At 52.2% G+C, this 18,254-nt stretch overlaps 1 protein-coding gene across 3 annotated transcripts in view; it reads left to right on the forward strand.

Moving 5' to 3' along the window:
- SYT2 (synaptotagmin 2) overlaps positions 1-18,254 on the forward strand; it is a 184,515-nt gene that overhangs the window by 157,855 nt on the left and 8,406 nt on the right. For 2 of the 3 annotated variants that reach the window (XM_084610963.1, XM_084610964.1), the window contains exons 3-6: positions 3,979-4,176; positions 5,570-5,739; positions 16,855-16,980; positions 17,543-17,710. In XM_084610963.1, coding sequence (XP_084467089.1) covers positions 3,996-4,176; positions 5,570-5,739; positions 16,855-16,980; positions 17,543-17,710 — 645 coding nt within the window. In that variant the 5' untranslated portion in view covers positions 3,979-3,995. The remainder of the gene's footprint in view (positions 1-3,978; positions 4,177-5,569; positions 5,740-16,854; positions 16,981-17,542; positions 17,711-18,254) is intronic. The other variant, XM_084610965.1, reaches the window with a different exon arrangement.

The raw sequence follows: 18,254 nt of genomic DNA on the forward strand, positions 1-18,254 counted from the left end.
ACCTTGTCCGGGAATCAGGCTGGGGCCAGCATTCAGCTTTGCAGACCCAACCTGTCCTCCACTCTGACATTGGTACCAGATGGGATGATTGGCCTGTCGCTGATGAGGCCAGCATGTGAGCTCTGACCCTGTGATGGTGCCTTGTACTTTTAGATCGTTCACCTTCCGTGTCCCCAGCAGCACCCACTGGATTTTCTTTGGCCTGGTTCCTGGCTTCAGCCCCTCTGAGCTCATGGGTGCTCCTACCTCCTGTGTGTTCTCTGCCTCTTTGTAAGGGGAGTGAGACAAGGTTCTCCTCCTTTGGAAGAACTAGCTGGTACTTTCCCCAGGCCAGAACAATCAGATATGACCAGACATAACCACTGGTGGTGTAACCCTTGGCTGGGCCCAGTGGGTATGTCTTTTAAAGAAGAACAGTGGGGAAAAAAAGCTGCAAACTCGAAGGGCAGCTGGGCACCATCTCTCATTGCAAGCCCAGGAGAGTTCAAGGCCAGACTGGCAAGCACCCAGTACCCACAGTTGGGGCTGGATTTTTACAAGAGCTCAGCACCCAATGTGCCAAGCTCTTCTGGTGCCAATTCTGGGAGCTGGGTCCTCTGAAGATCGGGCCTCTACCATGAAGTATTAGTTGTCTCCCCAAGGTGCCTGGAGATGTGGCTCTAGTCTGAAAAGTGGCTGTTAGCCCGTGCCCCAAAGATCTTGTAATCTGTCTTTTTGTTCTGTGTTTATACAGCATGCAGCGTGATGGGGGCCTGGCCCATGACTCGGGCCCTAGATGCTACAGTAATACTGATAATTAGGGCCCTACCAAATTCATGGTACATTTTGATCAATTTCACGGCCATGGGATTTTAAGAATTATAAATTTCATGATTTCAGCTATTTAAACCTGAAATTTCACAGTGTTGTAATTGCAGGGGTCCAAATAGGAGTTTGTGTGTGGGGGGGGGGTCGCAGGGTTATTGTAGCGGGGGTTGTGGGACTGCTACCCTTACTTCTGTGCTGCTGCTCGTGGCGGTGGTGCTGCCTTCAGAGCTGGGCGGCTGGAGAGCGGTGGCTGCTGGCCGGGATCCAGCCTTTGAAGGCAGAGCCACCGCCGGCAGCAACACAGCTGTAAGGATGGCATGGCACGGTACGGCATGGCCACCCGTACGTCTGCACCGCTGCTGGCGGGGGGCTGCCTTCAAAGCTGGGTGCCCGGCCAGCAGCCACCGCTCTCCGGCCGCCCAGCTCTGCAGGCAGCTCAGAAGTAAGGGTGGCCATACCGTAACCCCCCAACATAAGCTTGTAACACCCCCCGCGCCCCTCCCCCCGTAATTCCCTTTTGGGTCAGGACCCCCAATTTGAGAAATGCTAGTCTCTCCTGTGAAATCTATATACTATAGGGTAAAAGCACACAAAGGACCAGGTTTCACAGTCCGGGTCCGGGACGCGTTTTTCAAGGCTGTGAATTTGATAGGGCCCTACTGATAATCAGTGATCATATTAATGTAGAATTGACATCTTGGGGCTCCTTGTTTAGTGCATCCAAATCAAGGACGCTCGCATGAAAGGGTTTCTCTGGCTGTCAGCCCTGCAGACTCAGCCTGGGATGTGAGAGTCAAGCTTGGTTCCTTCCTCCTCAGGCCTCATCTACATTAAGAAAGATTCCCTCCTCTGAGCACAGTTCCTTCAAAGCACTCTCACCTGTGCTGGCCCAGGGAGTTTACCGTCTGTAACATACAAACACCCAGCAATTAATTCCAGTCTCGGCTTTCAATGCAGATTTGTTAGTTTCATTTATATTTAACAGTCAGGTGCAATAACACACCATAACCTGCTTACTCCACAGATTTCTTTGCTCTTTGAGTTATTGCTCCCATTGTACAGATGGGGAAACTGAGGCACTGATAGGTTAAGTGACTTATTCAAGGTCACATGGGGAGTCTGTAGCAAGCTGAAAAGGAGTACTTGTGGCACCTTAGAGACTAACCAATTTATCTGAGCATAAGCTTTCGTGAGCTACAGCTCACTTCATCGGATGCATACTGTGGAAAGTATAGAAGATCTTTTTCTACACACAAAGCATGAAAAAATGGGTGTTTACCACTACAAAAGGTTTTCTCTCCCCCCACCCCACTCTCCTGCTGGTAATAGCTTATCTAAAGCGATCACTCTCCTTACAATGTGTATGATAATCAAGCTGGGTATGTATCTTAGAAACCCAGACTCGCATTGCCCTGTTTAAACAACTGACCCTTGCTGCTTCCTTGAAGCTGCTTCAGGGGTGAGGACCTGACACCATAGGAGGCTCATGGGCAGGGGCTGGGGGAATCCATGGTGTGATGGCCAGAGATGCAGGAGCGTAGCCGAGCTCAGGAGGCTGTTTGCAAAGGAGCCCCGGGAGACTGGGCAGTTTGGAGGCTGGATCTCTGCAGAGGCTCCTGCTGACCCTGCTCAGGAAGGGTTTGCTGTGGCCAATGGTTTCCATTCTCCATAGGGTTTGTATCTCTGCTGACCCTCTGGGTCCTCTCTCTCCTGCTTTACTTATCACACTGATTGGCAGCTGTCAGTGCCCTGACAGCCAGAGATGATGCCATGGTCCCTTGGTCTTCCTCTGCTGAACTGCCTCTGAGAACAATCCTATCCTTTTCCCAGGGTCGTCAGGGCCACCTCTCATCCATTAGCAGTGACAGCCGCACAGTGGCTTACTGAGTCCTTCCATACAGTGCCCCCCCACCCCGCACTGACAACCGGCTCCTGCGTGGGATGATGAAAAGCAGGAGAGTGCCCTGTCATGTACAGTCCAGCAGCTTAATGGCACCTCTCCTGAGGCGTCTGTCTACTTAAGGGAGTGGTTAGAGCAGGGAACTGGGATATGGGTGTGACGGGTTCCACCTAGAGTGCCACCTGGAACTGGGGTACTACTGAGCCTCCCTGACCCACCAGCTTGGGCTCCCTTTTACACTGTACTGCAGTGACAAGCTGCAAAATCCTCTTTAGCCTGCATTTTCACCAGCATACATACAGGTAGGGACGCACCCAGCTGCAGTTATAAGCAGACAGGCTCACTAACCAGCCCCCTGAATGTTAAGGCTTCAGCTAGGGCACCTCCCGGTTCCACAGCCACACATCCCCTCTGGAGTGTAAACCCAGAATTATACCCTCTTGCGCTGCAATGTGGAGAGGCATATGCGACAGCCTTTTGCCACTGAGTTATGATTCCCACACACTGGTTTTAGATAAAGCAAAAACAAGTTTATTAACTACAGAAGATAGATTTTAAGTGATTATAAGGCATAGCAAACAGATCAAAGCAGATTACCTAGCAAATAAACAAAACACTGAAGCTAAGCTTAATATACTAGAGAGATTGGATATGAATAGCAGATTCTCACCCTAAGAGATGATACAAGCAGGCTGCAGATTCTTAAGGGGCCAGCTGCACTGTCTTACAGCTTGCAATCCCCAGGTGTTCCATTCACAGGCTACATATCCCTTCAGCCTGGGTCCAGCACGTCCCCTAGTTCAGTCTTTGTTCCTCAGGTGTTTCCAGCAGTCTTCTTGGGTGGGGAGTCAGTGAAGGACCGTGATGATGTCACTCCCCTGCCTTGTATAGCTTTTGCATATGGCGGGAACCCTTTGTTTCAAAGCTTGGAAAAATACTGACATCCCAAGATGGGGTCCAGCACCAGGTGACCTGGTCACATGTCCCTGTGGAGTCACAGCAGCCACCCCACACTGGCTGTTCGGAGCGTTCACAGGAAGGGGGGAAGAGCGCCCGGGCGTCCTGTTTCGCTCTGTTAGACCCTGTGTCCCTCCAGTCGGGGAGAAACAAACTGGCCTTTATTGAAGCATTCCAAAGACAGCCCCAGAGATTTCAGGCTTATGAAGCACTGGGTACAGGCATCACCTCTGGAAACACTGCCCGGGTGACTCTGGAGAGTGGAACACCGGCTGGGCCTAGCGTGTCATTGGCGACATTACTGTGTCTTTCAGGAAGCCCCTAACTAACCATGATGGGGACTGGCTCCAAGAAAAACCCAGAGGCCGTGGTGGCTCCGCAGCCGGTCAGCACCGCGATGCCTGTGGGCTCCATGGAGAACGTGACCAACACCACGAGCCTGAGTGACAGCAAGGAGGACATATTTGCCAAGCTGAAGGCCAAGTTCATGAACGAGCTGAACAAGATTCCCCGTGAGTAGCTGGCGACTGGCCCCGCCTCCAGCATCCCTTTCTGGGCAGCCCAGACAGAGCTCGGAGGGGATGGGCCACTGCATCTGCTCAGCCCAGTGTAGCGAGAGCACGGCCGGGCAGCCCTCGCAGACACGGGCGAGATGGACGGGACCTCGGCATCAGTTACTGGTCACTGAGTCCCTAGGGGGGAGCCCGTGGGGAGTTACCATGGAGGAAACGGGAGGGGGGTGGGGAGTCAGTGGGGAGTTACCATGGAGTGACGGGGGGGAGTCAGTGGGGAGTTATCATGGAGTGACTGCGGGGCGTGGGGGGAGTCAGTGGGGAGTTACCATGGAGTGACGGGGGGGGGAGTCAGTGGGGAGTTACCATGGAGTGACTGCGGGGGGTGGGGGGAGTCAGTGGGGAATTACATGGAGTGACTGCGGGGGGTGGGGGGAGTCGGTGGGGACTTACATGGAGTGACTGCGGGGGGTGGGGGGAGTCGGTGGGGACTTACCATGGAGTGACTTGGGGAGGTCAGTTTGGAGTTACCATGGAGAGACTGGGGGGAGTTACCATGGAGTGACTCGGGGGGTGGGGGAGTTAAGTGGGGAGTTCTCATGGAGTGACTGATGGTGGGGGGTGTTTACATGTGGTGTCTGGGGCGGGGCAGGGCGGAAGGGTTACAATGTGGCTGTTAGCGGACCAGCCTGGCCAGTTTTTTTGTGGCTTTGCTAGTTGCCTGAAAAATAATGTAGTCTGCCATGTTTTTTTACATGGGTCGAAAGGTTTGCATGATTATCACAATGCACTGGGATATCTAATGTTAAAAGTTTCGGTGTCCAGCTAAAGATGTTGCCGTGTTCCCACTCCCACAGTATAAGTAAGAAAGTGATGTTATCAGTCCTATCTGTAGGTGTTCTCTCTCTAGATACTATAAGGGGCTCTTGAAATGGGGGAGAGCGGCAGAGTTGCCTTGTGGTTGGGAGCTGGGCTTGCAGCAGGCTTGCCTTGTGAGGGGGGTGCTGGGTTTTTTGCATTTCAAAGGTGGTAACCCTAGGGGGCAGGTGGGAGGAAGGGAAGTTACCTTAGAGGGACTGGGGTAGTGGGGAGTCAGAGTGCTCAGTTCCAGGATAAATGCCATTTAACGGCCAGGGAGGGGCTGTTGCAGGGTAATTTCACATCACGTACCGTGTTATCACCGGGCGAATGGCAGAGTTCCCAACTTGCCTTGGCCTGCAGAGCACAGTAGATGTGTGTGTCCCTGTCAATGAGCGTGCGCAGGCCCTGCAGTGACAAACGCCCTGTATAACCCAGGGGCATTTCTGAGGCCTTGCACCGGGCGGGTGCTGGCTGCTGGGGGTGTGGCTGTGGCACAAGGGTGATCGTGTGGCTGGCGTTGTTTTGTGCACAGTGCCTCCCTGGGCCCTGATTGCCATCGCTGTGGTAGGCGGCCTGCTCCTCCTCACCTGCTGCTTCTGCATCTGCAAGAAATGCTGCTGCAAGAAGAAGAAGAACAAGAAGGAGAAGGGCAAAGGGATGAAGAACGCCATGAACATGAAAGACATGAAATCGGGGAACCAGGTAAAACGCCTCTTGGTAAAGGCTCAGTCGGGTCCCTGGAGCAGAGTGTTAGAAAGTGCCTGCTTGTCATTTTGACCAAGGAAACAACAAACACAGTCATTTATTCCTAAAGCAGCAGCAGAAGTGTGCAGTTCCTCAGATACAGGGAGTGAAGGTAACCCTCTCAGCTTTCACCTAGAGCAGGATTTGAACCCCAGGGACCTCTGCCGCTACGAGCATGAGCTAGGGCGAAAGCAGTAATGGCATCAAACTGATGCCGTAGCAGATTGGTGTCACCAGAGGGAGACAACGCTCCCCAGCTGTCCTAGGGTGGGTTACGTTCCCATAAGGCACTTGGGAAGGGTTTATCCAGCGGGAGGAGTTAATTGTAGACACTGGATGGGAGAGGCATAGGGTCTTCCCCTCTGCAGTACGGATGGCGGTAGGGAGGGGGGGTTGGGTTGCTTTCCTAACTAGAAATAGGCCTCGGGTGCAGAATTTGGATTGAGGTTTTTTTGACCTTCCCCATGCACGCAGGGTTTCAGACAGAGGGAGTCATGTGCCGCAGAACAACAACTTTATTGAACCTACCAACTCATGAACAAAGCTAGCCATGAAACATGCCAGCAGATGGCGTGCTTTACATGACCTACCATTTTACATTTGTGCAGTCTTCTTTATAGTCATGTCTTGAATCACACGTTTTAATTTAGACCCACCCCTGTCAATAGCACTGTTTCCCCCAAACCTAGAGGACACACGGGAGATAGCCACATGAATCAGGAAGTTACACAGGGCTCTTTGCTCTTCATATAAATAAGCTCTTGATCAGCAGAGTTTGTGTCTCTGTTGTCAAGGAATGGAAATGCTTCTCCTGTTCTTTATTATTTGCCACAACAACTGTCTCACGTTCCCCACAGGATCGCTGACTGCTTCTAAAGCTTAAAGACATCGGAGAATCTGACTGGTATAAAGCAGCAGATTGCATTATCAGAATCACCATTCATAAGTTTCAGGCCATTTAAGTATTTCTTTCCCCCCTATTTCCTCCCATTTCATCTTTGCTTTTAGTTATTCTCACATTTTAAGGATCAGCCCCTTCAGGGGAGATGCTGGGATGAGGAGCCTCCTTAAGAGTCAAAGTTCAGGATCAGTGATCACCCAGCAACATGATCAAACTGCAGACCACTCAAGTATATAAAGCATGACTGGGAATATCACAAAAACAGGGTGTCTCATGAGATTTGGGCTGGAAAGCCAGGGAGAGCAGCATTTCTTGAGGCATTTTAGTGCTTCAGATAATGGTCTTACTGCTAACCAGAAGAGCAGAGTGAGGTGCATGAGACTCAAAAGTTCCAGGGGGAACATAGACTCCAAACATTCAGGCTTCCAACAGATATGGGTCAAGTTTGGTTCTAGGAGCTGGCAAAAGTTGAAGAACAGGGTCATATCTTGTCTCCAAACCGCTTCATCGGCCCTTCCGGGAGAACATTTGTGGCTAGAATAAGAGGAACACCAGATGCTCACTTGGTCTGTGGCACCCCATAAACAATGCCCGCAGGTGCTGGTGGATCATCTGCTGACTACAGCTGCTGCAGAATCATCCCTCCACCCCACCCCCATTTTGTGTACTTTCCCTTATGAAAATAAAGTGCCCAGTGAGTTTTCATGAGAACCCATGAGTTTCTTGGGGGGGAGGGATAGCTCAGTGGTTTGAGCATTGGCCTGTTAAACCCAGGGTTGTCAGTTCAACCCTTGAGGGGGCCATTTAGGGATCTGGGGCAAAAATTGGGGATTGGTCCTGCTTTGAGCAGGGGGTTGGACTAGATGACCTCCTGAGGTCCCTTCCAATCCTGATATTCTATGATTCTTCCAGGGTGGAATCACGCCCCCCCCCAGCCCATGTGTCCTTTTCCTTTTCACTTAGGGAAATGGTGAAGCAAGTTCCATGGGAGCCCCATGGTCCCAGTTCTGCCAGCTGATGTGAATCAGGCCCCAACAGGACTGGCTGACCCTATTCAGATGGGAAGTTGGAGGCTGTAGAGAAACTGGAGGGCAGATGGGATCCCAAAGGCCTGTTTTATGGCAAACCCTATTTACAGATTGGTCTGCACCACATGCCTCTCAGACCTGGGCTAGAGCTTTCCAGTCAATCAGTCATTCCCCTTTCAGCTGGCATCTGCAGCTTGGAGCTATGTCCTTGGCCTTGCTGGTGGCAATCAGTCCACCAAGTATCAGAGGGGTAGCCGTGTTAGTGTGTATCCACAAAACCAACGAGGAGTCCAGTGGTACCTTAAAGACTAACAGATCTGTTAGTCTTCAAGGTGCCACTGGACTCCTCGTTGTTTTTGTTTTAATCAATCCACTGTGGCAACGGGTTCTTGTAGCAATCCAGCAGGTCAGCCATGTGGAGCCTGGGTCATGGGAGAGGCTCCAAATCCCCACCCCGCTTGCAGCCAGGTCCTTTGGAGGTGCCCAGCCCGACATGCAGGGCAGCAGGCTGGGACCTGAGCATTTTATAGCCCATACTGCTGGCATCTTTGCATTTGCAGGAGGCATTTTAGTGAGGTGCAGCCCAGGGCTCACTCCTCTGGGGTTGGCGAGTCTTATCAGGACTTGATCATTGCTGACTGAATGCCTCAGTGAACTGCTTCTTCAGGCTCTGTGCATTTACCTGCCCTGTTACCAGTGGCATCCCCCAACCCACATCACTATCCCTGCTACCTAGACAAGCGGAGGATGAAACCTAGGAGGTGATCACCACCCCCCATGTATCTAGGAAGACAGTTGTAGGGCCAGCCTGGCAGGTGTGCAGTAGGGAATGGAGCAAGATGCCTGCCCCACCATGCCAATTTGTGCCCCTTGTGCATCATCTGCTAGTACCCCTAGGAATCTGTGCTGCCCCCATAGGATGCGGAGGGGAGCTGAGGGTAACACATGTTGCATCCCAGGGTTGAGTGGGTGCAATGGTCCTGCTTAGAGTTCTGAAAGGGATTGTTTCTCCTGGAGTTCCCCCTTGGCTGACGCGGCTTCCCATCGCCCCACGGCAGGCCGGAGCCTTAGTGACACAGCCTAGCTCCAGAGCACTAAAGGGAGGTGCAGTGCCTGGAGCGACGGTCCTAGCACCAGGCAGGAGGCTGCTTGGTATGAGGCAAAGGCTGAGAGTCAGTGCAAACCCAGGGCTTGCAGCGACAGCGACAGGCTGATGCATATACAAAGGAACAGGGGAAAAAGCTATTGCCAGGCACTCAGCAGCCATGATGGCACGGGCCTGATCTCAGCCAGAGCACAGCTCCTCAGGATGGCCCACAGCTGGGATGGGGAATCCAAAAGGGCTGAATAAACAGCTGCTCATCGTCATTATGCGCTCCATGGAGCAGAAAGCAGGCCGGGCTGCTCTGAAAAGACAGATCTCGGCCACCTGAGCTAAAGGAGAATCTCTGCTGGGGACAGCACTAGGAGCTGGGCTTGTATCCGTCAGCCAGGGGAGACACAAGCATGCACACTTAGCCAGGATGTGTCAGTGACTTCATTTTCTCGTCCTTTTCATGTCAGTTTCCTTTCTCCACCCCCTCCGTCCAGGGTTATATAGCAGGGTATTGTGCTGTCCCGGTAAATGTGTTATCTTTGTGAGGAAAATCATGTTCTCTCTCTCTCTCTCTCTGTGCTTCCTGTGCATTTGGTTTCCAGAGAAACACTGGACTGGTAGCAACTACAGTGGCTTTGCTGGGCACTTATCCATTAAAGGGAAAGTTGAAATTGGCTTGTTTCAGATACACGTAATGAGGGCAAAGTGCATAAATGGGCACCCCCCTTTTAGAGATTGGCTGATTATGTACAAAATCAATGTTGGTGCTGACAAAACTTTCCAAATTCACTGCTTGAAAGTAGAGCCCACTCCAGCGTGCACACTCAGCCTGGGTACGGTGTGCCTTTAAGAGGGTGGAGTCTGTTGTTTCTCACGCGCATTGGGTGTTGTTGATTATCTGTGGTGGTGGTTGTCTCTATAATGTCCTTCTCTTCCTTCTCTGTGCTCTCGTTGTCCTTCTTCTGTGTTGTTCTGTCTCCATGTTCTCTGACTAACCTGGATGGCAATTCATGGTAGGTGGCAAAGTGAATGTTGCTTCTCTGTCAGCCATGCAAAGGGGCGGGGGGTATGGGGATTTGTCCAATGCACCAATTAGCTCCAAAGCTTATGCCCGGCAGGCCCAATGCATGTTGAAGAGTTCTCCAGGGAGAGTGGGCAGTTGGGGCTCCAATACATCCACTGCTAAACAGGAAAATGATACAAAGCCCCATTTTGCAAAACACAGGCTACAAGTTGTGTCTGAGGCTAAGATCTGGGAGGTCAGAGGGGAACTCCCCAGCTGAGCTATGGCTCTGATCCCATGCCTTATTCACGTCTAACAGATCATTGCCACATCGCTCCTAGACACCTCCTGAATAGATTAATATGTAGCAGATAATTTATAACAGGAGGGATGGGCCAGCGGTTTGGGCACCAGCCTGGGGTTTAATTTCCTGCTCCTCTACACAATGTTGGCCCTACGTTCCCCTGCAGGTAGGTGGGTGCCTGTAGCCTTCCATGCTGGAAAGGCTTGGGGCTCTTACTCTAGTCCTTTACCTCAAGGGCCTATCTCCATTCCCCTTCCTGGCCCGTCTGCAGGGAGGTCATGCCCTCCAACCGCCCAGGGCCACTCCCTCTGTTCTTGAAGATCTTGTCCCGATAGCCTCTCTGCCTGAGGATGCGCGGGTGTGCTCAACTGGAGGTATTTTTGTTAGCAGTGTCTGCGGGTCCGTGCCTATGCCGTATGCCTTCTTGTGCTCCAGTACAAGGGCGTCTAGGAGGAGTGGTCCCATGCCCCTCCAGCTCCTTCTCCACCACCCGTGGCTCGAGACAGAATTCTGTAGTGTCTGCTACCTTGCTGCTTTACTTGTGTTGTTTTTCATTTTCTTAGCATGATTTCTTAGCTTAGGGAGAGGGGGTTCCCCCTTCTCCCCTTTTCGCGCCTCAGGCCCTCTCAACCAGTGGCTTTCCTGGTGGCTTATGCCCAAGACCCCAGAATTCAAGTCTTGTCAGCCCCATGATGGGTGTGACGCTGGTAAGCCAAGTGCCAGCTCTGGCCAAGGCCTAGGCATCAGCTGAGAACTGACAAACTCACAGCTCACATGTGTGTTAGTATTGTTCAAAGTAGATGTTAAAATGTATAAGAATGTGTTTAAACTTCATGGAAAACTGGTGGGATGCTGCATGCATTGTTGTCACTTATCTGTGCCCTGGTATAATGTGATGGCAAATGTCTGCATTGTATGTACCCCTGTAACTAAGTAACCCATCAAACAAGAAGGAAGCCTTGTGTAATGCAAATGAAAAACTTGAACTGGAGAGTGCTAATTCCCGTGCATGGAAAGCAAATGGGCACTGTGTGTGAGATCAAAAATCAAAGCCTTTGTTAAGTGCATTCCTTCCCTGCCACCTCAGTGAAGAAGGGACGTGCGTGGGAGCTGTTACGGGCAGCTTGGCTTCTGTGAGAAGAAGCAATAAATATGGATACAAGGAAAAATTCTTCATCTCTTGGCTGTTTTGATTCTAACAGAGCAGAAAACTGAAGAAGGAGGTGGAGATCCCCAGAGTTATCCTGGGTAGCCCTGAAAGACTTTTGGGAAACTGGCAGAACACTACATCTCTGCTGCCTTTTGACATTATAGACTGTGACTCACCTGTACATACATTTTTACCTGCTTTAACCTGGGAGCAAGGAGACCACATCTCCTGTTGAAGCTCCTATCAATCACGGTACCAAGGCACTGACGCCTCCAAGGAAGGCTTCTTCTGCGAAGCCGAACACTGAAAAGCCCACCACCAAGCAGCGAACGATAGACCCGTTGGTACCAGAAATGGACTCTTCCAAACAGAAGGATTCCTTGAAGCGGAAGGACTCTTTGAAGAAATCATATCACCTAATACCATCTACCTTCAGCTGGGCCTCTCCAGAGCAAGTGGGTCCACTGTCTCCAGTACCACTAGAGGTGTTTCACCCAGAGGAGTCATCCCCAGGCTCACTGGTGCTTTCCCGGTTCCTTGTTCACAAGGACCTTCAGGTCTTGGAGGAAACAAGTCCCCTGTGCTGTGGATACTGGGAGGACTTCCCCACCAGCACCTGCGTGCCAACTGGGACCAACACATCTGCCACAGCATCATATAAATGCTCACCCACTGGTACCATCACAATTGCCGGTTTGGCCCCCAGTACCAATCCAAGCCTGGTACTAGCTCCACTAGGTCCACCACCGAACATGGGAGAGGACACTTTCTTTGATTCAGAGGTATCCATTCAAGGCTCCCCCACCTACCCATTTCACCCTCCCTCCCTTGACATTCCCTGAGGATGAGATGCCAGGAACCAGCCAATGCATGACCCATCAGCACTGGCAGGAACAGTTCTGGGGCCCTATTCCTTTTCCTTATGCCCCTCCCAAGAGGGCTTTTTTGAACCATTGGGCCCCTCGTGGGGACCAAGTCTACTGGGTGTCTTCGCACAAGAGGATCCACCAAGATTCTTGGCCAACAACATCCTCAGGACCCTCCTCAAGAAGACCCACCATTGAAAACAGAGGAGGAGACACCACCATCCTCTTCCTCCCCAGATGAGGCAGCTATGCCCCCTCCACCATCCTACATGGATGATTCAAGGCCTTTGAGGACCCTCTGAAGCACGTAGTGGAGGCTTTACAGATTCATCTGGAGGAAGTCCAGGATCAGCCGCACTTGGCGGTGAACATCTGCACGCCTCCCTTTAGGGCAGGGTGACCTAACCTGTCAACCAGGCCCTACTGTCACCAGCCTGTGCAGTGTGGCAGACTCCGGCTGCCATCCCACCCATCTGCAAGAGGGCCAAAGGTTTGGAGCACCTGTTCTCCTATCCCACCCCTAACTCTCTGGTCGTCAACACTGCCGATGAGAGAAGTAGTCAGTGTTGCTTCACATCAACACCAACTGATAAGGAGCTTAAATGTCTGGACCTTCTAGGTTGTATCAGCTACTCAAAGGCCTCACTTCAATTCAGAGTCACCAACTATCAAGCCCTGATGGCGAAAGATGACTTTACAAATTGTTCTAAATGTTCCCATTGGACTGATTTGTCGCCTCAGGACGAGAGAGAGCCGTTTCCAGCTCTTATTACAGAGGGTCAGACAATCACGAAGGTGTTGCTGCAGACTTTCCTTGATGTGGCACATACAGCCTGGTGCTCTATGGCTACTGCTGTAGTCATGCCCTGTGCCTCCTGGCTCCAGTCCTCCAGCCTGACCAGGGAGGTACAAAACACGAAGACCAGCCCTTCAAAGGGCCTAAACTTTTTATTGATGCCATGGACTTAAGGCAGCATTGTGATCTCTTGGCACACATGCACCATCTACAAAGAGAAGATACAGCAAACCTCAGACAACGCAATGTTCATGTTCTGTGTACTCTCAGGCCCCCAAAGATTCGCTGAGCTGCCTAGAAAGAGGCCCAGACTGCATAAGAAAGGCCCATCTTCCACCATCACCTCTCAGTTGGCTACCTCATCCAAACAACCATTTTGACCCGTTAGTCAAGGACCAAAAGCTCTCCCGATTGGATCTTCAGCTGCATCAACCCTCCATCCACCCACCCTATGGGGACAGTTTGCCCATTTTCTCCCTTTCTGGGAGCACATCACCTCAGACAAATGGGTACTGGAGGTGATTTTGATGGGCTACTCCATCCATTTCAGCTCCATGTCCCCCTCCCCTCCTCCTCCCCCTGCCAATTCAGGGACGCTTCTCATGAGGGGCTCCTAAAGCAGGAGGTGAAATCCATCCTGCAACTGGGGGTGATTAGAACCTGTTCCCTCGGACTTCGTCAGAACGGGATTCTATTCCTGGTCCCAAGAGAAAAGTAGGGTGGGGACTGATTCTGGACCTCTGGATTCTAAATACTCCGTATTCATGTGCAGCATTCAGGACACTCACCCTTGCAGGAGTTATTCCATCATTAGATCCCGGGGGCTAGTTCGTCATCGACGTCACCATACACTCAGAGCACTGGCATTTCCTCAGATTTGTAGTGGGCACCAAACACCACCGGTACCGTGTCAATTGCCCTGAGAGCTTTAAGAAGGTCCTCTCCATCGTAGCCGACCACCTTTGGCAGCTGGGGGAAATCATCCCCCCCTATTGGGGACTGGCTCCTCAAGGGTCGTTCTTTGCACAAGGTGCAGTCCGCTACCAAGCAGGCCCTAGCCCATTCCCACTCCCTGGGCCTTCACCCCGTATAGATCAATCGCCTTGGATACTTGTGTAACACATAGGCTTTATCAGCGCCGCCCTAGACTCTGTGGCAGCCAGATTGTATCTACCTGCAGACAGGTTTGCCATGATGTCCAGCCAAATCTCCACGCTGCAACAGAGCTCACAAACTGCAGTGAGGGCTTGCCTTCAACTGCCGGACACGTGGCAGCCTGTACTTTTGTAACTCCCATGCAAGACGTCGCTTCTGGTCCCTTCAAGCCGGGCTCAAGACAGCCTATCCTCCCAACACACACAATGTGTCCAGAAGGTTATCAGTGCCTCTGATGGGACTCGAGTCCCTCGCTTGGTGGAAAAATCCTCAAAGACTGTGTGGGAACCCCCTTCTCACGCCCACCTTCTGCTCACGTCATTACCATGGACACCCCACTCCTGGGCTGAGGCACTCATCTCTAGGATAATACAGCTCAAGGCAGGTGGTTCTCCTCGGGAGTTGTTACTTCACAGCGACATCTTCACACTCCAAGCAGTCCATTATGCCATTTGCTCAGAGTGATATTAGGCAACTGAGCAGACATAAACCACCAATGAGGAGCAAATCCCAATCCTTAAGCAAAGACTTGGTAAAGCTGTGGAACTGGTGCAGAGCCCTTCAAATAGATATTTCAGCAGTTTGTCTGCCAGCACTGCAGAACACCATTGTACATTCATTGAGCAGATTCTTCCATCAAGACCATGAGAGGGAACTGAATGATTCAGTCTTTTGTAAGATCTGCCTTACCTGTGGTCTTCCGCAGGTAGACTGTTTTATGATGCCTTTCAGCACGAAGTACTGATATTTCTACTCAAGAAGGTAGATGCTCTCTGTGCCCCTTAGCTTCGATGTCTGCTATACACCTATCCCCCCATTCTCCTGCTGCAGAGTTCTGAAAAAGTTGAAACAAGAGCAGTGATTAGTCTCAGAGCCCAGGCATGGCCAAGACAACTATGGTTCCTGACCCTGACTCGTCTTTCGCTGTGTCTGCCTCTTCGCCTCCCTCTGTTGATGGATATCCTGACACAGGAGTTGGGCTGTACAACCCACCCCAACCTCTCATCACTACACCTGAAGGCCTGGCTCCTCGATGGCTTCTGGGCTTAGAGAAGGAGTATCCTCCTGCTGTCCAGACAGTTCTGGTGAATAGCAGGAAGCCTACCACAAGAAGGACTTCCGTGCAGAAGTGGAAGCGTTTCTGGATTTGGTGCTCTTGTTGCTCCATGTCCCCTGCCAAGTCTTCACTTCACTGCCTGTTAAACCTGAAATTGCTGGGCCTCTCCCTGAGTTCGGTGAAAGTTCACCTAGCTGCTCTCACAGCATTTCACAAGTCAGTGGAAGGATTCTTGATCTTCACACATCCTACAACTGCAACACTTCTAAGGGCCTCCTTCATTTGTTTCCTTCAGTGCAGGAGGCTGCTCCACCCTGGGACTTCAATTTAGTGGGAACCCGTCCGTTCCTCTATCTGCTCTTCAAGACCAATCCTCACGGCCAGGAGGGTAGGTGAATTAGGGGCCACTATACTCAGTGTTCTGTCCTGAGAGTTACCCTGTGTCCCCATCCTGGTTTCCTCTCTAAAGTTTCATCAGCGTTCCATATTGGTCAGGACATTCAACTACTGATCTTTTATCCTAGGCCTCAGTCTTCAAGACAAGAGGCCAGTCTCCATACTCTGGACATAAGAAGAGCTCTGGCCTTCTACCTACACAGGACTGTACCTTTCAGGGTTTCCCCCAAGCTCTTCATCTTCTTCGCCGAGAGGATGAGAGATCCCTCAGTTTCTACCTAGAGACTATCTAACTGGGTTTTGGGGTGTATTCTGGCATGCTATGAGGGCATCCCCTCCTAAAGTCAGTGCTCATTCCACTAGGGCTCAATCCACGCCCACAGCCCCCCTGAGAAAGGTCCCCTCAAGGACTGGTTCTCCCACCGCTATGCCTTGGTATGTGCCTCCAGACATTGGTGAAGCTGTTTTAAACTCTGCACTGAATCCGCCTCCTCAGCACCAGCCTCCTCACTGAGGTACTGCTCTGGAGTCTCCTTTCATGGAGCACCCATGGGGACAATAACTCCAAGAAGAAGGGGAGGTTACTTTCCTCGGACAGTAACTGGAGTTCTTCAAAATGTTTTGTCCCTGTGGTTGCTCCACCAACTGCCCTCCTTTCCCTCTGCTTCCGGGTCCTGTGAGGTTGTGAAGGAACTGGTGTGGCGAGGGTCCACTCCTCCCTATACGCCCTCCTACTGAGCATGAGGAGGTGTCTGCGAATGAAAAGATCTTTAGTCAGGAGTGCCTGAGTGCACGCACATCCTCCCATGGAGCACCCACCGGGACAAGACATCTCAAAGAACTCCAGTTATGGTAGGAAGTAAGTAACCTCTCCCTCCCCTTTATGTCTGGCCAGTGCTGACCACCCGGGGGCCTCCTGCTTTGCAGCGGCTTCTCCCAGGCCTGCTTCCCAGTCAGTGCTGTTATCTGTAACAGATCCATTACCTCCCAGCCGTTGCTATGCTGCCAGGGCTGCACAGCCATCAGGGCAGCTAGATCTCAGGTCCTTCTGCTCCCAAAGCTCACTTTTGTTCAGGCTCCGGTTACCCATTAGAGCGGGGTCTTGCTGTCCCTCCAGTAGAGGGCAGTCGTGTCTCTGGGGAGTCCGCTGAACGGAACCCCAGTTCAGCCTCCTGCCTCCTCTCAGTCGGTGACACTCGTGCATGAATTCTAAGGCTGGGAATCCCCGAGGCACCGAGCCGGGGAAGAGCTGTGTGTGTGTGATCGGCCGGCTGTGTCCGAAGCCTCGTAGCTGAGCAGGCAGGCTCTGTGTCCTCTGCAGAACAAACAGGACGATGACGACGCGGAGATGGGCCTGACGGAGGGAGAAGGCGAGGAGGAGGAGAAGGAGCCAGAGAACCTGGGCAAGCTGCAGTTCTCGCTGGACTATGATTTCCAGGCTAACCAGGTGACATTGGCAGGAAAGGGGCTGGGACATGGGGAGGTTGGGGAAGGAGGCCAGGGCAGTGCGGGAGGGTTGTGAGGAGAGGGTCAAGTGAAGGACTCAGCCTTGGAAACTCCAGCCGAAGAGCGTGGGGGAATGCCAGCCTCTGAGTGGCACAGGTGCCTGCAAAGGGCAGAGATGTAGGGAGGGAATTTATCCCCACCATGATTGTCCCACATGCCCTTTGAAAGGGTCCCCTCTAGCACTTCCCAAGCACCCTGGGATGTGAGGAAGGGGAAGATGGATGGAACGTGCCTCTCCACAGGGCCCTGAGCCCAGACCTGGCAGGCCCACTATCAGCACAGAGAGAGCACCGTCTGTGGAATGACACAGCTCAGCAAGCGATCTCCTGGCCCCAGCTGCAGCAGGGTGTTGGGGAGGGTGACCAAGCGCGTCCCTGACTGGCCAGGGGCAGAGGGAACGTGGAGCTGGAAGATCCACTGGGGATCTTTTCCATGCAGTGGGGAGTGGGAGCGGCGTCTTGCTGAGCCATCTCACTGAGGAAACATCCCTCTTCCCCCTCCAGCTGACGGTGGGCATTCTCCAAGCGGCCGAGCTCCCGGCACTGGATATGGGTGGCACCTCGGACCCGTATGTCAAAGTCTTCCTGCTTCCGGACAAGAAGAAGAAATACGAGACCAAAGTGCAGAAGAAGACCCTCAACCCGGCCTTCAATGAGACTTTCGTCTTCAAGGTGAGACCCTTCCTAGTTCACTCAGCACAGTGGTCCCCAGCCCCAATTGCTAGACCCCACTCTGTCCTGCAGGGGACACTTGTCCTGGGTTCTATTCCTGGGTCTGCCATTGCCATGGTGTGTGACCATGAGGAGCCCCTTAGCCTTGCCGTTAAGTCAGTCTAATACTGTCGGAAGGGCAGAACTCCTGTCTGTCTTCCAGCCAGGGATGTGTCCCAGCCTTCTGTCCCTGTCCCCACCATGCCCCAGTCAGGAACTGCAGGAGGATCTGCACCTCCCCTGGTGGAGGGGCTGCCCCTAGTAAATAGTTTGCCAGCATGTTGAACGAGAACCAAGGCAGTTGCCCAGACCCATGGCCCGCACGACGTGCAGCTGTGTGGCTGAGCAGTGCTATTGAACTGACACAGCAATTCTGGCCACTCACTGCAAGAACTGGTGAAGGGGTCCCAGCCTAGTCACTGCGGTGCATGATCATTTGTCGGATCCTTCGTCAGCCAGACCCCATGTCGCTATGGCAATGGTTTGCAAGGGTCCTTCTTCATAA

This window comes from Lepidochelys olivacea, assembly GCF_965140295.1.
Source record: "Lepidochelys olivacea isolate rLepOli2 genome assembly, chromosome: 21".
NCBI lineage: Eukaryota > Metazoa > Chordata > Testudines > Cheloniidae > Lepidochelys > Lepidochelys olivacea.